This window comes from Lepidochelys kempii, chromosome 18 (genome assembly GCF_965140285.1).
Source record: "Lepidochelys kempii isolate rLepKem1 chromosome 18, rLepKem1.hap1, whole genome shotgun sequence".
NCBI lineage: Eukaryota > Metazoa > Chordata > Testudines > Cheloniidae > Lepidochelys > Lepidochelys kempii.
The window spans coordinates 7,665,766-7,688,121 of record NC_136397.1 but is presented as its reverse complement, the minus strand read 5'-3'; the positions used below and the strand labels follow the sequence as shown (position 1 = coordinate 7,688,121).

The following is a 22,356-nucleotide window of genomic DNA, read 5'->3' as shown; positions in this document are numbered from 1 at the left end:
CTTCGCCACTCCTGGCGGAGAGGGGCTGTGGGCAGCCGTGTCTGCTGCCGGTGTAGTCCTATTGTAGTCAGTATGTCCGCTGCCGTACACTAGCCGAGGAGCAGATCCGCTGTTTAAATGTGGAGCAGAGTATAAACAGTGTCCAGTGTGTGTGTAGCTTTCCTGGGCAGTAGCACTTATCCCAGAGAGGGAGGATGGCACAGTGGTTAGTGCACTGGCCTGGGACTGTGCAGACCTGTGTGCTCTGCCATAGCCTCCCTGTGTGATCCCTGGGCAAGTCACTTGGTTTCTCAGGGCCTCGGTTCCCTATCTGCACAATGGGGATAATGGCCCGCCCTGCCTGGCAGGGCGTGGTGAGGATCAATACATCCGAGATTGTGAAGCGCTCAGATGCTGGGAAAAACAGGGGCCCTGTATGTACCGTAGATAGACAGGAGCATGAGTTATACCAGTTTGCAGCCCACTCCCAGCCTGGTGCTGTGTTCTCAGCTCCACCTATTGTCTTTCCCCTCCAGCTCTTCCCGAGACCGAACCCACAGAACCTGGACCTCTTGGTAAGACCCGCAGCCTGTTGTTCTCCGAACCGTAGGGTGACTCTGGGAGCTGCAGATGCCTGAAGTCAGCTCTGAGTGGGAGGAAGGGCCTGCAGGAGGCAAGGCTGGAAAGTATAAAGGAGGTGGAAAAAGCTGCTCACTCAAGCTCTGAAAGAGGAGCCAGGGCACTGGTTTCCCTCCTCCGCCCCCAAGCATGCAGGCAGGACAACCTGGAGTGGAACGTGCAGGAGACACCACAGCTGGGAGGTGGGGCTGGGGACTCTCTCCAGCTGGCAGGGGCTACCTGGTGGATTTCTAGCTTTGATGACGTTTCGCTTACAGGAAACGCTTTAAATTGAGCAGGGAGTTAATGAGGCCGCCCTTGTACCTTCTAATCCTTCAAACCACCATTGATCAATTGTGAGCATATCATCTGAGGTCTGCCAGAAGCGCAAGAAACCTGTATCTCCTCCGACATGGCTGCCCCACATGTCAGCCAATCTGCCTTTGATCCGGGGCTGCCTTGAGTCTGAGAGAGAACCTGCGATTAACAAGCAAGATAGTAGATGGGGACAGAGCGTTCTCTCCTTGGACCAGATCCTGCAGCCCTCCCTTCTGGGAGCAGCCCTGCTGAATCCAGCAGCGCTTCTCCCGGTATTGCAGGATCGGGCCCTTCCAGCTGATGCTCTCGGTGACCCTTGGTTTTTTAACTGATGTTGGAGAGTAGCTTAAAGACCCTGCACTGCGCAGCCCCTCCTCTGTGGGGAGAAAATGTCCAAACCCCAGAGAAAGCACAAAGTCCCCCTTGATTTCCTCCCGCGTGGATAGATTTCCAAGCCGTGGAGCCCTGGAGGCTACGAATGAACCTTGTTACATTTAGCAGCATTTCTCTGGCTCTTTCACTCCAATGCACTTGTTTGACTTTCACTTTATTTGTTCCTCAATCCCTCTTCCTCTCTCTCCCTCTCACTCACAGCTTCAGGAGCAGTGGGGGGTGGTCTCCTCCGCCTTCTCCCTAAACTCTGCCTGCAACACCATCTGCCATCACTACCCAAGAGTTAGACACGAACCAGCTGAAAGCCCCATGGAGTTTCCTTCTCTTGCCCACTGGTTACCGCTCTGCCTTTGGGTTAGGAATCGGACCTGTGCGTGTAGGAGGAACATTCAGTGGTAGAGCTAATAAGGGTGGGGAGCAACCGCCCCCCCAGTGGCCTCCAGGTGTATGAGGGATGCCTTTTGGGGACCCTGCAGTCACCCAGCAGTGGCCACTCCTGTCCTGCAGGGCTGTACCCAGTTCCTCACTCCGAGCATTGCAACACGGTGCCCATGGCGCTGTGACCTCACGTGCTACATTGCAGCGCCACTCGCTCCAATTTGGCCCAGCCGCCTGTCCATCATGACACCCATATGGCACTGCAATCCCACGCGCCAGCTTGTACCGCCCAGAATGGGGAGCCGGGCACAGGACAGGAGCCCACTCTGCTAGGTGGGTGCGGGGGCAGGCTCACCCTGCGGCCCGCCACCAATGACCCATCACTCGGGTTGTGCCATCTGGCTCCGCCACTGGGAGCATTGCGATGTCGGGGGTGGACACGTTGCTGAGAGCAGTTGAGAGGGTTAGAAGTCGGCCGTCTCCTGGTGACGTGTTGCAGGGCTGCTACACGTGCAGCTGGCTGACCGGCCGTGGTTGCAGGGTGGGGGCGGAGGGACAGCGCAGGCCAGCCGAAGCCATGCTCCAGGCCAGCGCGAGTGATTCTGCCGAGCGTGCACAGAGGCCAGGGTGCTCTGCTCCGCTCCGCTCCAAGCTAAACACAGATCGGCTGCTTGCAGCACAATGGTCCCACTCTGGCACGTGTCGCGAAATCACATTTTTCCTGCTTTCTCTCCCGCCCCCAAAAAAGGGAAAATCGAGATCACCTTCCAGATTGAACCGGGCCAAACTAAAGGAGGCGGAGAACTCCTGAGCCCTGCCTAGGGAGGCCAGCTTTCCAGGAGCTGCTGGATGGCCCCACTGTGGCTCTGGCTTCTGCCAAGTGCTGGTTACCCTCCAGCCCCATGCAATTCAAGGCCCTTGCAAGATGTGGCTTTTAGCTTGTTCATTCTTTGCAGCAGGGTATTTATCTGTGAAGCTCCCCCCCCCCCACGGTAGCAGCACGAGATCAGCACCTGCCCTTTCACCCATTGAGATACTAGCTGTAGGCATTCCTGCCCCCCTCCGGGGGGGGGGCACTTTGCCTCCTGGTCCCTACAGCTGTGCCAGTAGCAGGGTTTGCAAGCTAAGCAAGGCTCCGGCGTTCATGCAGTTGAGGGGCGTCCCCCTCTGGCAGCTGGGTCAATGCCCCAGCATTCTGCAGGGGGCGCTATTGTGCTTTGGAGATGTCCTCGAAAGCTGAGGTTCTGGCCACTGTGCTCTTTAAAGATCCGTGGCCCTCGCCACAAGAGGAAAGGCGTTAACTCGGCTGTCCGGCTCCAGTAACTAAAATCTCCTTTCCTGAAGTCCCTCCGCCCTGCCCCCCCATCCAGTTTTCATTGGAGATAAAGTTCTTCACTTTCTGCCCTAAGCTGTGGGGCTATTTAACCAGTTGTGCTGTTCCACCCTAGAAGTGGCCGCATTTCACTGCTCCTGAAAGCAATTCCCGTGCACGTGGGTACAGTCGTTTGGGATCCTACGGGATGAAAAGTATAACAGAGAGAGGACATTCCTACTCCATCTCCACTCTGCTTGTGTGGCACTTCATTAACTCAGGGAAGCAGGACTAGGCTGAGGCTGAGGAACATCCGAGTCAATGCCTGGCATGGCACTCCCATTGAGTTGGTGACTGGGCCCACTGAAGATCTCCCCCAGCCCTGCGCTGCCCCAGACTGGTCCGAACTCCAGCTGGGCTCATGCTGCAGAACCAGCAGCCAGTGCAGAAGAAACAGGAGAGGCTGCCCTTCAGGGAAGGGTTAAGGGAGATGGGTGGCTTGCTGACCAAGGGATCTGAAATGAAATTGTGGGTCCCTGTTAAACACTCATCCCCACCTCTCAGCTTCCCCCCCGAGCCAAGCACCGCCCATGCACGCCCATGTCAGAGCAACAGCAGCTGCTCTTGAGTTTGCGGAAGTCAGCGGACTGTTCAATATGGTGCTAGTGCTCGGTCCCCAGTGCCTGTGTTCTCTCGTTGGGCAGATTGCCGGGAGGAGCAGTATCCCTGCACCAGGCTCTACTCCGTCCACAAGCCCTGCAAGCAGTGCCTGAATGAGATCTGCTTCTACAGGTAAGCGGCAGGCAGGGCTGCACCCGCATGGCCAGGCCCCGAGTTTTCATAGGCCGTCCCAGGAGCATCCCCCAAGATGGCCCAGTTCTGCATTTAATAAAGGAAAACAAACAGTTCCGTCTGGGCTGCTCGGAGTTCGCGGTGTGACGAACCGTGGCTGGGGCTGCCCCTTTGCCCGGAGTGAATCTGAGCTACACACGGGCAGGGGCTTGTAACGCTTGTCCTCACTAGCCAGTGAACCGGAGCTTGTAGCGTGAGCGGCCCCGTTCACTCGCCCCGTGTCCACGTGCACAACCCACTCGTGGTAACGCGGGGGGGGGGGGGGGAGATAGGGCAGACCTTGAGTGAGCCTCCCTTGACAGCCACGAGCTAGTGTATGGACATAGGTACCAGAGAGCCCCTGGTGCTCCAGCACCTTCTCACGGGCCCCCAGAGCCTTTGCCCTGTGGCTTGTGTTAGAGGGGAAGAGTTCTCCCCCATTCTGCTGCTGACTCAGCTGCTGGCCGTGAAAATACAGGTCACTTTGCTCTCTGCCCGTGCTTGTGCCAAAGAGCCCTTCCCCCACTCTCAACGTCCAGGACTCCCTCCACCCTGGTGTCTCAGGCCGTGTGTTCTGGTCTCCCTTTCAGCCTTCGACGGGTGTACGTTATTAACAAGGAAATCTGTGTCCGCACTGTCTGCGCCCACGAAGAGCTGCTCCGAGGTAAGGAAGTGACGCACCAGGAGCCCCCGGGGCTGAGCTGCTGCCGCAGTGTGAATTGGCCCATAAGACGGGACAGGTCCTGGTCTCTGGAGGACCCCGGGCGGGGACATTTCAGCTGGAGGCTGGCTGAATGGCAGCTCTCCAAAAAGCAGGGAGACTTGGCTCACACCCTGTGGGGACCCTAAACTTGTGCAGTGAGTGCAAATCACTCCTCAATCAGTACAGAGAGGCTGGTGAGGCAGGTGTGTAAGCTGGCAGAGGATCCAGCCACTAAGTCCTCGCTCTGCCCTCCTAGGACAGGCTGGCCCCTCTGCCCCTAAGATGCTAAACTCCAGGACACAGCTGCTCAGGAACTGATTTCTTTTATCCCCCGGGGGAGACAGGGATAAAAACAAATCTTCAGCTGTAGAAACTTTCTGGAGTTCTGGTTTTCAGTTTTGACAAAACCCTGAAACTTCGTGTTCTGTTCCCCTGAGCTCTGCTCTGTTCCTTCATGGTTCCTCACCTCCCCTCCACAGCTGACCTGTGCCGTGACAAGTTCTCCAAATGCGGCGTGCTGGCAACCAGCGGCCTCTGCCAGACCGTGGCTACCTCCTGCGCCAGAAGCTGCGGCGGCTGCTAAGGCTGGACGGCGGATGCCCCAGCAGACGCACAGGCCACAACTCTGCTCAAGGCCAGGCCAAGCCGACCCAGAGGAAAGCTCTCTCCCCGAGCTACCTTCCGTCTGCCCCGGTAGAATAACATTGTCATTGTGCTCATGAAATCAATGGTGCTAAGGAAACATGGTGCATGAAACAGCATAGAAGTCCATTTTGTGCACATAATATAGGGATTTTTATGTTTTTTTTATTACTTTTTATGATATTGGAAGAGTCACCGGCAGGGGCTGGGCTGAGCCAGTGCAGTCTGATTGGACTCAGCTGGCGCACGCCAGCCCAGCCGGGCTGCTGGCTCAATTTATACGTAGAGTATCCAAGAGAACAAGTGTAAGGGGTTGTCTGAATTTCTGATCTGTTCCCCCCACCCCACCCCACCCTTTTGCTGCTTTCTTAGACCGTTGCCCCCGTCTTTCCTTCCTCCTCCTCCTCCTTTCCAGTGGATTTGATGGCTGCTGCTTTATTCATTGGTTTGGACCAGGGTGCAGTTTGAAGCTCATCCTGGATGCTGGCCCAAGGGTCTATTGTTTGGGGCCCATCTGGCCCCAAAATTGTGCCGGGCTTGGTCAACTCTATAGCTGCCACAACGCTGCTGTAGCTGGGCTCTGCCCGCTGCGTCCCACCCCCACTCTGCCTCACGCCCCGGTCTCCTTGTGAACGCGCCAGCTGGCTGAGTGGCAGCTTGGCACATGCCCCCATTCGCCTCTGCTCAAGTGTCAGGATAGCACCGATTGTTACCTGACCCGCGGCGACTGCCGTGAGGGAAACAGTGGCTCAGCTGAAGATGTCTGAGCTGGGCTGCAGCAGGTACATTTTACTGCCCGAGAGGCAGCCCGGGGCGTATTTTGACAGCTGGCAGTTTCATCGTTGGGTGCTGCTGCAGAGATGGGAGAAGCCCATTCTCTCCGTGCAGGGACTTTGGATCCCATGGGGGAGATGACGGGCTAGAGAGGTCAGCTGCTAGAGCAAATTACTTACGCCCATTGCAGCCAACCGCAACTGTAGGAGCTCGGCCCTTCAGAAACTCAGAGCTCGGATGATGCTGGTGCCTGCTCCCACTTGGTCCTTACTTGAAGAGAAAATGACTCTTTTGAGGTAGACACCGCACAGACGGGTGGATGGAGGCCACTCGTACCATCTCCCTCTGTGCTTTACCAAAGTCAGCCCTTTTCAGGTGTGGACTTTAACTCTTTCCCCATGCTCTTGCTCCTTCATCTCATCTGCTTCCTCGGACGGGTTCCAGCCCCCCCATACCACTCCCGGCTGTGTCCACCTGCAGGGGAGCCTTGTGGTCCACTGTTCACTTAAAAATCATTGGCCGTCTCTGCCTCAATGAGCCAGGAATCTGTCTTTCTTGCAGCTCCAGACCTGATCCAACCGGGGGACCCCTCCCCTCCTTCCCTTCCAGCCAGGTATTTAGGGTTACCGTGCTCAGCATTTCTGTGCGTAAATGATTTAGGAACCTAAATCCCATTGGCAGTCAATGAGATTTAGGCTCCTAAATGGCAATGCTGAGTACAGCAACTGCAAAATAGCTTTTGTAAAAAAGGAGCTGGGCCATTGATGCAGATGTGGCCCTGACTGCGGGCGGTGAACTGGCCCAGGCTCACTTGCTCCCAGGGCTTAGAGGGGCCCCGCAGCGTTGCATTCTCCTGTACTGTTCTGGTTTTCTTGCTTTCGCTGTAGCGTTGTACGGATAATTCCTTTTTTTTTTTTTTTTTGTACAAAATGAATGTTTTAAAAAAATAAACAACCCGAAAAGGTCACGGCTGGCGGCACTGAGCTTGCTCACAGCTTCAGCTGGGGGAGGAACAGCTAGGGCTGGTCAGTGACTTGCCACACGCTCTACTATGAAAATAGTTTGCATTACGCCACTGCGGCTTCAGCAAAATCCCGACAACAAAGAGCATCCTGCAAACATTGTAACAGAGCCAAATGCCAGAGTCCTGGTTAGGCTGAAGGGAGTAGCCTAGTGCTTTCTGCTGCAGCTCCCCCCTTTCCTCTTCCAGCCCCTCATTTTCACTCCAGTAGAACCTCCACGATATGAACACCAGAGTTACAGACTGGCCAGTCCACCAGACACCACGTGAAACTGGAAGTAACCAATCAGGCGGCGGCAGCAGAGACCAAAAAAAGAAAAGCAAATACTGTACTATGGCTGTATTGCATCTCAAAGGTCGGCACATCGGGGCAGCCTGTCTCCACCCCTTCACCCTCACGCAGGGGGCAGCCCCGGGAGGGGCTCAGCTGCTGTGGAAACCTGGCCTGGCCTGTCAGCTGCTGGATGTGGAGCCTGAACTCTGCTTTGTTCAGCGTTCTGAGCATTCCAGAGTTACGGACCACCCCCAGGCCCAAGGTGGCCATAGCTCTGAGGTTCTACTGTACACTTCAACCCCTTGGCGGCCAAGCAGGAGCTGATTAAGCAGCAGTAACTTGTCCCTGGGCTCAGACCACATTCCCTCCTTGCCAGCCTAGAGGACCTCAATCCGTACCAAGACAGCGCTGGATGAAGCATTAGCTTCCACGAGTTCGCCTCTAGCTTTCCCCAGCAGGAGCAGGATGATTTAGGTCTACATGGGAGCATGCTAAAAATGAAAGTGGAGCAGTGGGCTGGACTAGCTGCCCACCTATGTATCGATGGTCCCGACTCAATTGTACTCAGGGCAGCTATCCCATCCCGCCACTGTGGGCACGCTGCTATTTTTAGCATGCTAGCTTGATCGGAGCTAGTGCAGGTATGGCTCCAGGAGTCAGATAGTCCAGCTCCACCTGGTGACAACCTGAAAGTGACCATCCTTGTCAGTTTCCCCGCTAGCCTGAGGGGATCTGTATGACAGCGGTAAAACTATATACTCATGTTAACTCAAACACGAATTAAGTCAGGAGGTCCTTCCTGGCTTTATAATCTATAAACATGAATCAAATAGCAATCTGCTACGGGGTAAGGCCCAGGATTGGCTCTTGCGTTACCCTCCAGCCCTATAATTCTAGTCCAATGGCAGCAACTTACTGCAGGAGAGAATGAAATCACACACACTCACTTGGCACACATTTTTCTTCCTGTTTAATGTGACTTTGGACCGGGTGCCGCTCCCTGACAGCAAAAGCGGGGAGACAGGCTGAGCACTGTCCTGTCTGTGGTGTGTTGTGTTTTTTTTTTTTTAAATCCCCCTGTAAAACATTTATACAAACTTTGGACATGTTTAAAACTCTGACGCAGAGACACAGAGTTCCCTGGTTGGTCTTTCCATTGCCTAAGCTTCCAGGGAACTGACCACTAGGGACTTCAAATGCCAGGTGAGCTAGTTGACAGTCTGACATTCCCCACAGCACCAACCCCGTGTGGGGCAAGCTCTCCTTTTTCCTCCCCCAATGTCCAAATTCATCAAGAAAGTACCAATGTAATCTATAAAAAAAAAACCTCTTCCTGGCATGATTGTTACGTAAGTGAAAAACAACAACAAAAAGTAGGAATTTCTAGTAGAAAACTTGGTCACTTTAAAAAGAAAACCATCCACCCATCTGTAAGAAAACTTTTGTGCTAGAGAACCAGGATTTCAGTAACACCCTCCTAGCACGCTGCTGCCATGGGTGCTCAGCCTGAGCCTTGTCAATTTAGTGTCACAGACTGGCCGGGAGAGGAATTTTTCCAGGCGTGAAAGGACTAAAAAAACTACAGCCTGAAAGGGTGCTGTTTTTTAGTGTTTGTTTTGTTTTTTTGTAATTAAGTCTTGGCTTCTGCAGGGCTAATACCGTCTGAAAGGGACACATGCATTCTAGCTTCCTTGGGCAGCCTCAGAGCTGTTTGCTGGATTCCAATCAATCAGTTACACCTGCGTCACTGAGCACGGACAGACCGAGGGCGGTTCCTGCAGAAGCGTTAGTGCTGATGCAGGCGAGGGAAAGGGCCTAGGTTGACTCGGAGCCTAGAGCAAAAGTTAGGTCGTCTGACTTGTGAATGGAGCACAGCTAAGCTGAGAAGGTGCTTGCCTGGGCCCCAGATAAGCTAGAGCTTGGCCAGGTGTTCTAAGTAAACAGCTTATGCTATGGCTGAGTGAGCCAGGCTCACTTCTGCCCTGGGCTGCCTCCATGGACTTAATTTGACTTCCTCCTTTCCAGCTGCACGGGCCGGGGGGGCAGAACTCTGTGCTAGTGGGGGTTACATTACACTAGTGCTGGGGGCTAAGGTCAGAGCCCTCTGGGTGCTGTTCTAGTCACCTTACCAAGAAAGCCGGGACAGTGGTTATTAGAGAAAAGTTCCCTGCAAATGCCACCTCCACTAGGTGCAGTTCCTTCTCCTGCTCTAATTTAACAGCTGCTCTGCTTCAGCGGATTCTTTCATTTGACACACAACCAGAGCAGCCAATATGGCAGGAGAAAAGTCTGAAGAGATGCTCCTGTAATTAGCCTAGACAGCTCTGCTCATCAAACTGAGTGACGGGGCCACTGCTGGCTCAAAGGCGTGGCGTTAACAATCACACTTTCCGATCTTAACCCACCCCCCCATAAAACAAGGGACACAGTGAAACTGACTAAACACACAGTGCTGTCAACTTCACAAACTAATCTTTGAGAAAAATAAATGTTCATGATCTTGGTGTTACCTGGAATAAGTTAAAACTTTTCAGACATCAGTACCCAAGCTGGCAGGGTCTCTTTAAATAGACACTGAGGACAAGGCTACTCACTCTAAGGGACACTAATGATCAACTTGTTACTATTGTGGAAAAAGAACTTCTTCAGGGTCAATTTGTCTCCTAACCCAGTTATCTCAGCTCTTCTGGGTTTCAGGGTCATTCAACTTTCCACGCCTTGATCACTAGCACTGCAGTAAACTAGGATTTGGCTGGCACAAATAATCACTATAGCTCTGATGGTGGAGTTTATTCACCTACTGGTTTTAGGAAGCAGCTACAAGCTCAGGGTGTACTTAGAGCACATATTGCTTACTACAATAAGCCGTCCCAGTGCAGGCGCTGGATGTGAGAAGGGTGCTGGGAGAAGCGGGGCCCTGAGATGGTAATGGACACACAGTCACGCTATGGGTACATTCTCAGACAACATGCTCAAGCAGAGCATGATGCTCCTGGAAAGGAGAAAACATCTGGAAAGGAGGAGCAAACATTCAACAGCTGTTTAGACTTGGGTTCTGTGAAACTGACCCTTCTCTGCTCTAAGGGAAAAAAACGGGGAAGGCCAGCATAGAGCAGAGCACCCAACTCAAACACTCACATCCTTGATACAACAAAATCTTCCACCTTCCATTTTATAGAAAGGGTTATGGGGCTTCTGGGCAACACCACATTGGATGAACCAGAGCTGCAGAAGCAGGTTAGGACAAAGTATTGAAAAGTTTCCAAACCTCTGGTAAAAACTGCAGTAGAAAATGACATGTATCAAATATACATTCTCCTCCATGAGCGTATTACCCTTAGGAAAGTCCTGTTTTTTTAAAAAATGGAATGGCAGAAATGTCCTTGCTGAGAAGGTAAATGCTGGTTTTGCAAGACCTAGTTCAGCTTGGTTGTAGATTTTTTTTTTTGGTCCCCACCCACCCCCAAAATATATTTTTGCTTAAAGGGGCCTTTTAGGTTAATGAAATAGCGGGACGACACAGATCAGCAAACCCATTTCACTGGTGACTGAGCCCATGTTTGGTCTCCAGTCACCCAGGGGCATTCAATCGTCGGCCTGCAAATGCACTCTCCTCTTCAGAGGTGCATTTTAAATGTTAGCCCCCAACATGACCCTCTGGACAAAGAAGCCACTGTTTCTGTTAAACTTAATAATATTGCTTACGAATAAACCCATTGCAGAGCACCTTCTAGCAGAGGATCTCAAAGCACATCACAGGTAATTAGTTAAGCCTCAGAATTCCTCTATGAGGTCAGTATTATTAGCCTTGCATGAGATGGGGAAACTGAGGCACAGAGTGAGGCAATCATACGATGTGTCAGCGTCAGGAAAAGAACCCAGGAGTCCTCACTCCCCTGCTCTGAATACTAGCCAACGTTACCTTCTATCCCCGCTTCAGAAGGAAGGGGGCTGCTATTCAGTGTAACAATTCACCCGCCATTGGAAAGATGCTACAAAAGGATTGAAGGTGGCTTCTAAGCAAGGCCACCGGGGCCCTGATTTCCCGGCGCGGAGCATCCCTAGCTCCAATGGACTGTACTTTTGAGCTGGGGGTGCTCAGCGCTGCTGAAAATCAGACCCAGGCTGACGGTTGTCACTGATTACCAAGCTACTTTTCATTCATAGCGTATCAGTAACGATACGTTCATGGAGAAGGCAACTTAGCAGCTCTGAGACGCTCCCCGATTCCACGTCAACCCACTGGGGCCCTGACTCGCTGCACGCTCAGGGGAACGTGTGTGCGTGCTTGTCTTTTGTATAGGGCTGAGCACCCAAGGAATCCACAGGGCTGTATGGGGAGGGTGGTCCCCATGGCAGGGGCATCCCCCCTCTATACAAACCCAATTTCCCCACCGCAGGGCTGGAGCATAAAGCTGGAGGGGGCTTAGCGCTGAAGGCTCCTTGGTCACAGTGTCGCTAGTGAGTGGCAGGGAGCCTAGTTCCCTGAGAGGAGGGAGGAGTGAGAGTAATGGGACTGGCACCGCTGCAGCTGATCCTTCAGCGTCGAGATCTGCGAAGGAGAGGGTTTAAAAAAAAAGGGGGGGGATCCAGTCAGCGCTTTGGCTGCATGGGGGTCCCCCAAAGCCATGGCAGAGCCAGACGGTGCAGCAGGATTTCAGGGCTATTTCCCCGAATAGGCAAAGGAATCCGGGAGGATGGGAGCTGGAAGGGAGCGGTGGGAGGGCAGTGGCTGGGGGGGAACTTACTGCTCCAGTCTCAGCCTCTCCCAGCAGCGGGCACTGTAGGGACCCTGGCTGCTGGGGAGCTCCCGGCTAGTCAATTTCCAGCCGCTCACCTGCTCCTCCAGCCCCTTGACACGCTGCCTGTGTGCTCGCTCCCTGGCCTCCAGCGTGCGCTCTGCCTGCAGCTGGGAGCCACGCAGCCGCTCGATCTCCAGCTGCAGCTCCTGCCGGTGGCGCATGGCCGTCTCCACCAGGCTCTGGGACTGGGTCTGCTCCATCTCCGCTACCTGAGCCTGAACAAGGGAGAGGAGGGGCCATACATCCAGGCTTCCACAGGCAAGGGGCCACTCTGATCTAGTGACCACACAGGCCCTCCTCTGAGGGTTGATTTATTCCAGCTTGGGATTTCTCCCCCCTCCCCCTCCCGCATGCAAAAAAAAGTCCCCTGCACCCCTTCTGTCTGTGAGTTACTGCTGAGGGCCACCAGCCTGCAATCCAGGCTCTGAGCCAGTCGGCTCTCTCGGGGCTGGGAGAGCCTTGGCTCCACGGCTTAAGCTGGTTAAGTATCCCTTGGCGGGGGGGGGGGGGGGGGGAACGGCTCTTCTCTCTCTTGCAGAGACACACCTGCTCCCTTCTGGCTTCTGCTCTAGTCCAGGCCCAAACAACCCCCCTTGTGATCACATCACTCTGCCCTCATTAGCCACCACTGGCCTCGTTTCCCGCCCCCCCTCCCCGCTCCCTACTGACACAGCCCGCGCAGTCTCACAGCCAGGGCCGCAACAGCCCCCCCACATGCGTCCTCCCTGGCTTGGAGACACCAGGGACTTTAAAAGGAAACAGAGGCGCCATCCTACCATGCCACTGTGTCTGACACAGGAAGGAGCCAGCCTCAGACCTCGGTTCATGTGGAAGGGCCACCATCCACCTTGGCGAGGAGTCACCTCCTCCCACACGCCCTCATAGGCTAGCGCCCTGTTTACAGCTCTAAGTGCCCTGCCACTGCAGCAGCATCTGATCGGTTACCCGCGCTGGGTTTGTCTCTGTCTGCAGCCTGGGTTCTTCCAAGTACTGGCTGAAGTCCGCTGCACAGTCCCTCGGCTTCTCTGCTGCCTTGGATGTGACCATTCGTCACCACACTAGGTCTGGTGGACCTCAGCACCGCACTGGCTTCAAATTTAACCCCACCTTCAAAGCTGGTTGCGTGGCTGCTGTGCGATAAGGCGGCTATTTTAAGGGCCCTAGGCCCCGCCCAGGGTTCAACCATGATTACCCATGCCCACGCACAAGCATCGTTCCCCTTCCAGCCTGCTGAAGGTTTTAATGCAAGCTGGGGGACATATTTTGACCAAACAAATTTTCCTGGCAGAGAACAAAATTCTCCAGGGGACAATGGCAGCCTTGATTCAATGCTCCAAGCAGGACAATAAAACTAATGGTTTCAAAACTGACCCAGCGTCACTTCGTTTCGGGTTTTGGAAACCAAGACGGTGCCATTTTCTGTTGGGATTTTGAGGCCCTCTTGCCTCCTTCCCTCCTTTTTTTGAAAAGATCTCCCCCGCCTCCCCAAGTGGAAAAAAGTTAGAAAACTGAGTTTGTGGGAAGGGAAAACCCTTAACTGGCTCCCAACTGGAAGACATTTGCTGACCAGTTTTGTTTGCAACACAGCTGAGTGGCGATGGAGTAAGTGATGTAGTGTAGACGAGGCCCCAGGACTTTATGCGCTCACACAGGCCAGCGACCGCAGGGGGCTCCCGCAGGCTCCGGTTCATAACCACCTGCTCCTGCACACCCAAGAACGTGGGACAAAACTCCCTTAGGGCTCAGCCGGACCAGAGTGGGAGCCCCAGAGCAGGCTCAGGAGCCAAAGTCCCCAGCATGTCACGCGGCACCCTGGCTGCTGGTTTCTCAGAAACACCCACGGCAGCTTCTCACCTCAGTCACTGCCTGTGTAACACACTCAGAGTGCGTGTTACAGGTCCCTGGATGTCCTCACGCCACAGGGGCTACGAAACCGTTGGAGGCCCCAGCTCAGGAGTCTGGGGGCTTTCGTACAAGCCGTAGCAGCTCATGAAGGGCCCCAGTTCAATCCCCAGTGAGTTGTTTGCACTCAACTGCAGCGTATTCAAACCGTGGCAGCTTCTACCCTATTCTCGGCTCTGCCACTGAAATGCTGTGTAACCTTGGGCGAGATACTTCTCTGCTCTGTGCCTCAGTTTCCCCTCCCACCCCCTGCCCATACAGATGGTAACCTGGCAAGGTGCTCTCCTACTCCAGGCCTGTATGGGGCCTCCCATGATAGGATCCTGATGGCAGTTATGCTGGCTGTAATATGAGTAACAATAATGCGCAGCAAGCCCTGGTCTGCTTTAGACTGGCTCTCTGTTAAGAGGGGGAGCGTCGTACGGGAGGGGCTGGGTGAGAGGCTCCCGCACACAGGACTAGCTATAAGCACTGAGCCAGTGGCGTAACTCACCCAGGAACACGTTATCGTCCTTCTAACCATGCTTAGGTTCTCCTGCAGGGACCAGCAGCCCAACCAAAAGAGAGAAGTCAGTAAGCACACCTGTGAGAGCCAGGGTTCAAAGGTTATCTGAGCTAGGGGAGGGGGCCAGGTAAGCGAGGCTCCCCGCTCCCAGGAGAGCAAAGGATTCCAGGTGACAAGGGGGTGAGGGAGTTGCACATGAGTCTGATCAATGAGCGTCTTTCAATCGACCACAATGAGCTTTGGATCAGGCCCTGGGCAGGGATACAGCTGCAGGGCCCCTGCCTGCCTCAGTCCTGGGGGCTTTGCCGCTTCCTGTATCTGCTCAGTGCAGCCGTGCCCCTCGCCTCTGGTGGCAGCAGGGCATTCTGGGAGTCTGGACACATTCAGCACCCCAGGCTGGTGCTGGGAGGAGGGTGCAGGTGTGTAACGAGGTGATGGGTCTCAGCCCGTGTAGGGAGAGGCTGTGCCCCGGCTCGGGCAGCTGGAAGGGAGGGCGGCCTTGGGACGCGCCTCGCTAGAGCTTAAGGAATGGGGAGGAGGGTAGCTGGGAGGCGCTAGGGAGGAGTTTGGCAGCAGGGGCAGGTCACTGGCTATTAATCAGCACAGCTATGGGTGCTGCTCACCCAATGCTCTTCCCCCTCCTCTGCTCCCCGCTATCCGTCTCCCTAGAGGAAGTATTAACCCTTCAATGCCAGGGCAAAGTCGAGGCTGGGTCCCCCCTAAACTTCTGACGAGTCGCACTTCCACAGCACCTTGCCTCCACAGCTCAGCGTCGCACACCCCAGGGCTCCGTCCCCATCCCTGCGGAGGCACAGAGCGGGGAAGCGCCAGGCCCCAGCTCACATGGCATCCCAGTGGCCAAGCGGAGAGAGCGAGCCCGGATCTCCTGACCTACACTCCGGCCTGGGCTTTAACTCCCAAACCACCTTCCCCCTCGTGTTATACCCACTGGCAGAGATGATGTCATGTCCACCCCGCTCGGCTCTGGGGCTCATTCACCGGGCCGGAGCAGCTAGGAAACAGCCTGCAATGGGAGCTCGGGGTTTCCGCCGTTAGTCTGTTTGCAGGGAGAGGGCCAAGAAAACAGGCAGCACTAGCCCTTCCTAGCACACCTGCCTTGTAGATTAAACTGTATTTGACCCTTCTCAGACCCACGTCTTCACCATCTGTGTCCCTTCCCCCCACTTCCACCCTGTCCTTTCATCCCTCACCTGTCCCCACCCACCATTCTGGCCCCTCCTTCCCCGCACCCCCAGTGGTTTTTTGTGCAGAACCATGAAAATATGTCCTGCCTGAGGCCACAAAGATCCTGGTTAAGGTCAGGCAAGGGAGCCTATGAAGAGGCCCCGTCGACAGCGCCCTGACCCTGCAGCATAATCTGGGTAGGGTGCGGCACACCCTGAATCTTGGCTACGTCCTAACAGCCATGGCAGCGCGTGATTGAAGCTGCGAGCAGAACCGCGGGGTGTTTCCACCCCCAGGGGTCAGCAGGAACCAGGACTGTGTCTAGGGCTTTGGAAAGATGCCCCCCCACCCTGTCTGCTCAGGACAAAGCACTCAGTGAGGAAGGTTTGATGGCTGACCTCGAGCAGCTGGATCTGCCGCTGAGCCTCCGCCAACTCCTGCTCCACCGTGTTGAGGGAGCGGTCCAGCCGGCCCTTCTCTGCCGACAGCCGCACCGAATCCTCGTGCGTCTTCAGCTTCTCGCGCTCCACCTACCGGCCACGCAAGCCCAGGGAGAGAGGGTGGGTCAGGCCACACTGGTTATGGCTACACTCCACACTACGCCCTGGCCCGTGGCAGTCGGGCTGGTGGACTTGGAGATTCCAAGCCTGCACTTGAGCGTCCACACTGCATTGTAAACCTTCACTTCTGGGGAGCAATAAGGCCCCCACTCTTCACTAGAGCCCTTACACCACAGCTCTCGGGAGGGGGAAACGACTCCTCCAACAGGATTGGGTCCCCAAGCCGTGCTCTCCGGAGGATTGCAGGCAGCAGCTGAGGATCATGGGAGTCTGGCTATGTTTCTCTCTGCCCTGAGTGCTGGCTCAGAGCACATTGCCAGGCACAGCTTTATGGGGAAGTAACTGAACGTGGATCACTGTTGGGTGGGTTTTCCCCATGGCAGACGGGTGGGGGGGTCGCTCAGGAAGGGGCTGTCAGCTACGGCCAGTCTAATTCCACGGGTTGCCAGTTGAAATCGCAGGCACAGGAGCACAAATGCAATGACCGAAGCGCCACTGAACGGACAGAGAAGATTTCAGGCCGTTCCCGAGTGTAACGCCCTGCGATGCCAGGGATAATCTCCCTCACGCCCCAGCAGTCACAGCTGATTGGAAGCCAAGCTGAGCATTCACCCCCATTCGCTCTCAGTACAAATGCCAGCTCGGGATTCGAACCTAGTGCCAGACCCAGGATCCTGTGGAATTTTGCAACCCCTGCTTGTCACCCCCATACTCTGTCCAAGATCAGGCAGCCCCCTGCCAGCAGGGAAGATGGCATGGAACTAGCGAATTCCCAAAACAATCTCCCCATGGCTAATCCTGGTGCCATTTCGTGGAGGGACATTGGATAAGAAGCCTACAAACAGGCCTGTACCATTCCAGCTGTGTGTGCCGGGGGGAGAGCACCGGGAGCCATGCATACGAGCAGAAGGAAAGAGGCACAAGCCCCAACCCCTGCTCCTGCCGCTCACCTTGTCCAGGGTCTTCTTCAGGGCCATCTTGTCCTTCTCCAGCCGCAGGGAGGAGCGCTCCGCCTCCCGCTTCTCACTCTCCAGCTGGGCCAGTGCCCGCTGCAGGCTGCCCAGCCGCTCCTGCAGCAGGTGCTTGTCCTCCTGCAGCTTCTGCAGGCTCCGCAGGGCCGCGCTCTCGCTCTCCTGGCACTGGCGCACCAGCTGGGCAGCAGGGGAAGAGAGACGTGGCTGAGTGCAACATCGCAGGGCAGGGAGCCACTCCAGTGATAGGCACGTGGGATCGGCCCGGTAGCCTAGTGGTTAGAGATCAGCTCTTCCATGGGGGAGACCCGAGGTCAGTGCCTGTGCCCAGCACGCGGCTGTCGGCACAGAGCAGCGTGAGAGACAGCAGGGGTTTAACAACCGAGGGGCTCAGCCCCCTGGGAATGCTGGATTGCGGGGCAGGAAGGGCCCAAACACCGAGGAAAGGCAGCTTCAACTCCCAATGCCCTGGCTTGGACAGGCAGAGGTCACAGATCCACAGGGAGCCCTGTGTACAAATGCTCTCTGGGGGGAGCTACAAGTGACCCCACAGGGGATGCTCCAAGGAAAACCTCCCTCCAGCCCCCCATGACTATGTAGCACTGGGGTCACCATCCCAGCACAGGACATGAGTGGCACAGGGTGCTCTGGGGAAACCGCTCTCCCTGCCCCACATACGCGTCCCGTTCTCTGTGCCGGTGGCACCCAAGTGATGCTCTCGCTGGGATCACCATGGAAAGCCAGACATGACCCAGTGACCCACTGCAGCACTCCTACGTCTCTACGGAGTCAGCTCCCCTACTGCCTCCCTGCCCCGATACCAGCCCAGCTGATCCGAGCTCTGGCCAGCTCGGACTACATTCATGGGACAGTCACCCCCAATCCCGACCTGGTGCCGTGTCCTCACCTCCTGCTGCTGCCGGACCTGCCCTTCGAGCTCCTCCTTCTGCACCTCCAGTTCCAGCTGCTCAGTTTTCAGCACCTGGACCCGGTCGGCCAGCCCGCTGTTCTGCTTCTTGGCTTCTGAGACCGCCTGGCGGGCAGCGTCCAGCCGCTCCTGTGGCAGGAGGGGAGACGGTGACACCCCAAGGGCACAGAGGTCCCGGCAGAGCTCCCCGCTTCACGAGCTTGGACCGATTAACCCAGCGCTAGCAGGACGGAGCCACCCGCTCGCAGCAAAGACAATGGGGAGGGAAACCGGTCCCCATGTTGTATGGAGGGGTGGCTGGCACGGGGAGGATGGTGTGGGACTGAAGGAGGTGTCTACCGTCAGGCTCAGCGCCAGCAGTTTCCCCTACAGCTCCTGATGCCCGTGCAGCTCCTCCTGGCTCGGCCAGTCCCGGCCCATCCAAGTTAGATCTACCAATGCGCCCAACCCCGACCTGCTGGAAGCCTTGGGGAACTCCAGTCCTGGCCCGATTCCCCGCCCACCTTTGCCAGTGTCCCTCAATCCTGTTGGAAATCTCTGTCCAGACCCCCACACACACACACACAGCGCCTCTCTGCACCTGGCAGCCCCGGGCGACTCCCACCTGCAGCACTCGGCGGTCATGCTCGCTGGCGGTCAGCGCCTTCTGCAGCTGGAGCGCTTTCTCCTGGGTGGCACCGGCATTGGCACTGCTCTCTGACAGAGACAGGGCCAGGCCCTGCACCTTGTCCTTCAGGGCGCTCTCGCCCTCCTCGGCCCTGGCCAGGGTCAGGTGCAGTCGCTCCACAGACAGCTGCAGGGCGTTGGCCTTCATCTCGCTGTCGGTGACCTGCAGCGGAATCGGCACAGTCCGGCAATGAGCCAGGGCCCCCGGCTGCATCTCCCGAGTCGCTATCCGATGTCCACGAAGGCTCTGCGGTCAGAGCCCTGCCCTTAGTGGCAGGGGCCGCACTGGGATGGCTGGAGCGCTGCCAGCCCTGCTGGCGTTACCCAAACCGGCTGCCGTTAGGGATCCTTCAAAGAGGAGCAGTGGGCGGAGCCGGCGAGTCCAGTGTGCTAGGCCACGCCCCCTAGCCAGTAGGCCACACCCACTCGGGACAGCAATGTAGTGGACTCCCGGGGAGATCAAATCCACACCCCAGCTCATGGGTAGGGAGCTGCTGCCTAGGGGCTGGACCATGGTGCTCACGCACCCACCGCACCAGGATGATGACCCCAAGGCAACATAATCAAGTTGCAGTGGGGGGAGGTTTAGGTTGGATATAAGGAAAAACTTTTTCTCTAGGAGGGTGGTGAAACACTGGAATGCGTTACCTAGGGAGGTGGTGGAATCTCCTTCCTTAGAGGTTTTTAAGGTCAGGCTTGACAAAGCCCTGGCTGGGATGATTTAACTGGGAATTGGTCCTGCTTCGAGCAGGGGGTTGGACTAGATGACCTTCTGGGGTCCCTTCCAACCCTGATATTCTATGATTCTATGATTCTAATCACAGACCCACTAGCCACGTCACTCCCTGCCCCCCACGCTGAGGCAGAGTTGGCCCAGAGCACCGCTCTATGACACGCAGGGGCAGCCCGTCAGCAGCGTGGGCCTTTGTGCCTCATCACGGCTCCTTCCCCTCAAACGCAGAGAGAGCCTGCAGGAGGAGAGGGCGCAGCCGGTGCCAAGAGGCTGCCACGGCCTCGGTCTGCCACGGGGCACAGGCCCGGCCCAGAAGCCACGGCAGCGCTACCTGTCTCTGCAGCGTGTCACCGCGGTCCTGCAGCACCTGGATCTCCACCTCGCGGTCACTCAGCACCAGCTTCACCCTCTGCAGCTCCCCCTCCAGCGAGCGCCGCAGCAGCTCCAGCTTGGTGCAGCGGCTCTCCGAGGCGTCCAGGACCTCCTTCAGGCGCCGCTTGTCGTTCTCCAGCTTGGCCTCGTTGGCTTTCATCTTGCTGATCTTCTCCTGGGGGACAGCGGGGAGAAGAGTCACCAGCCGCCTCCCCTCTCCCCAGGCTAAGGGCTCATCTGGCTCTGGGGCCTTACAGGGTAAGCTCAGGGCTCACGGAAGATGAATGGCATGGCCAGTCCTGAGCAGTCTCTGCCTCAACTTCCACACCCAGCCCTGCTGACGTCCGGCTGTAAAGATCTGCAGCCCCCTTGCTAGTCCAGCCCTAGGGTCCCTATACAGCAATACTGACGTGCCTGCATTCTCGCCTGCACCACCCCAGTGAGTCCAGTCCCAGCTCGGCTGATGTCGCTCGGTGCCACCCTGCAGCATCCCCTGCTATACCAGCCTGGGCTCCCCCCCAGCTCACCTGATGCCCCTCAGTGCCACCCTGCAGCATCCCCTGCTATACCAGCCTGGGCTCCCCCCCAGCTCACCTGATGCCCCTCAGTGCCACCCTGCAGCATCCCCTGCTATACCAGCCTGGGCTCCCCCCCAGCTCACCTGATGCCCCTCAGTGCCACCCTGCAGCATCCCCTGCTATACCAGCCTGGGCTCCCCCCCAGCTCACCTGATGCCCCTCAGTGCCACCCTGCAGCATCCCCTGCTATACCAGCCTGGGCTCCTGCCCCAGCCCAGCTGATGACCCTCAGTGCCACCCTGCAGCATCCCCTGCTATACCAGCCTGGGCTCCCCCCAGCTCCAGCTCACCTGATGCCCTTCAGTGCCACCCTGCAGCATCCCCTGCTATACCAGCCTGGGCTCCTGCCCCAGCCCAGCTGATGCCCCTCAATCCCACCCTGCAGCCCCCTGCTGCTATTCCAATCTTACATCCCCCTACAACTCTGCTGAGGAGCCTCAATGCTCAACCCATGGTGTCCCGCCTCCCCCTTCCGGCACTTGGGCCCAGCCCCCAGGTTTGCTGGTGCCCCTCAAGCCTGACCCGCAGCCTCCTCCGTTATCCCAGCCCTACACCCCTTCTCCCCCTGCGACTCTGCCCATGCACATCAGCCCTGAGCATTGCATAGCAAGAGCAGGTCCGCTGCAGCGTGACAGGGGGGCCAATGTGAAACTGAACCGTGCGGCCGCTCACAAGGGTGCGCGAAGCAGCCTGGGGGGCGAGTGGGAGAGCAGCACCCAGCCCTAAGTCTCCATCTGCAGAGACTACAGGGCCCCATTGCGAGCCCAGCTGGGCCCCATTCCACCTCCAGGCCCTTCCCCCCTTCGCTCCCATTCCAGGCATGCAGGAGGCTGGTTACAATAAGGCAGGAATTCAATACAGCTCCAGCGCCACACAGGAAGCCATGGCTTGGCTCAGCTGCTGCTCAACGCTCGGCCAGAGAGACTGTGGGCTCCCACGTCCAGCCGTCACCCCGCATCCCGACGGATGGTGGGGAGCAGGGGCTGACACACAGCAGTGGGGCTGGCTTCCCCTGCTATCGTGGAGGGGATAGGAGACAGCATGTGCTACAAGCCAGGGCTGAGGGGGGGCTGGCAGCCACAGCCCTGGCAGGTCAGCTCTCGGCATTGCAGGTGCCAGCAGGAATCTGCAAAGAGTGGCCAGGGCTCAGCCCTGGCCTTTGTGAGCCAAAAGCCTGAAAGATGCACCACCCCTAGAGCCGAAGGGCTATCAAGAGATGGGGGGGCCCTATGAACTAAGCTCTTTGGGGCAGGGATGTTATCATGTTGTTCTGTGTTTGTACAGCACCTTGCACAAGGGGGTCCTGGTCCGGGACTGGGGCTCCTAGGTTCCACCACAATACAAATATTAAACAGTAATAGGCAGCCCCAACCCTGGGAGAACCCTGTGCTCTGCTGCCCAGCCTACTCGCCAAGTGACAGTCCCAGTTGCACCCAGCGACCATGATGGGGGACAGACTCCTCTCTGTCCCCAGGAGCGCAGTGCATCAGTGACCAGCGTGCGTGTTGGCCACCAATCTGCCGGCCTCCTCCCCAGAGTCAGCTCAGAGATCCCCGGAGCTGGAAGATCTTTGCGAGAACGGGGGAGGTGAATTATCCCTGGGATCCGGGACAAAGGCTGGTCGGGCAGGGGTTAATTCCATGCTCCAGCGCAGGGTGCAGGAGGGGGTAGTAGACCACACAGGATCCAGCATGCACTGCGACAAGGCCGGCCAGAGCAAGCCACATTGCATGCTGGGCACTGTAGTCTCCCCAGGCCACACGTCCAGCCGAGAGCCAGTGTGGCGGCAATTGGCTCTGTTATAAGGTGTAGCCCTAAGCGTCCGTCTGTGCTGAGCAGGGCCCTGCCAGCCCTACCCTGGACAGCCAGGCTCTCAGGGGCGCCCATCTGCCTGGCCTTCGCCTCGAGGGG

The 22,356-nt window shown here is 56.8% G+C and overlaps 2 protein-coding genes across 10 annotated transcripts in view; one reads left to right on the top strand and one right to left on the bottom strand.

The window, feature by feature from the left end:
- MFAP2 (microfibril associated protein 2) overlaps positions 1-6,550 on the top strand; it is a 31,304-nt gene extending 24,754 nt beyond the window's left edge. For all 3 annotated transcript variants that reach the window (XM_073316706.1, XM_073316704.1, XM_073316705.1), the window contains exons 6-9: positions 516-554; positions 3,703-3,790; positions 4,420-4,493; positions 5,012-6,550. In XM_073316706.1, coding sequence (XP_073172807.1) covers positions 516-554; positions 3,703-3,790; positions 4,420-4,493; positions 5,012-5,115 — 305 coding nt within the window. In that variant the 3' untranslated portion in view covers positions 5,116-6,550. The remainder of the gene's footprint in view (positions 1-515; positions 555-3,702; positions 3,791-4,419; positions 4,494-5,011) is intronic.
- A 1,646-nt stretch (positions 6,551-8,196) lies between these two features.
- Positions 8,197-22,356, bottom strand: part of CROCC (ciliary rootlet coiled-coil, rootletin) — a 78,664-nt gene continuing 64,504 nt past the window's right edge. For 4 of the 7 annotated variants that reach the window (XM_073316696.2, XM_073316691.2, XM_073316692.2 and 1 more), the window contains 8 exons: positions 19,827-20,042; positions 18,701-18,925; positions 18,076-18,225; positions 17,148-17,348; positions 16,036-16,167; positions 14,441-14,530; positions 12,081-12,260; positions 8,197-11,795 (listed from right to left, as the gene is read on the bottom strand). In XM_073316696.2, coding sequence (XP_073172797.1) covers positions 11,721-11,795; positions 12,081-12,260; positions 14,441-14,530; positions 16,036-16,167; positions 17,148-17,348; positions 18,076-18,225; positions 18,701-18,925; positions 19,827-20,042 — 1,269 coding nt within the window. In that variant the 3' untranslated portion in view covers positions 8,197-11,720. Of the gene's footprint in view, positions 11,796-12,080; positions 12,261-14,440; positions 14,531-16,035; positions 16,168-17,147; positions 17,349-18,075; positions 18,226-18,700; positions 18,926-19,575; positions 19,731-19,826; positions 20,043-22,356 lie in introns of those variants that run through there. The other 3 variants (XM_073316694.2, XM_073316695.2, XM_073316699.2) reach the window with 3 other exon arrangements.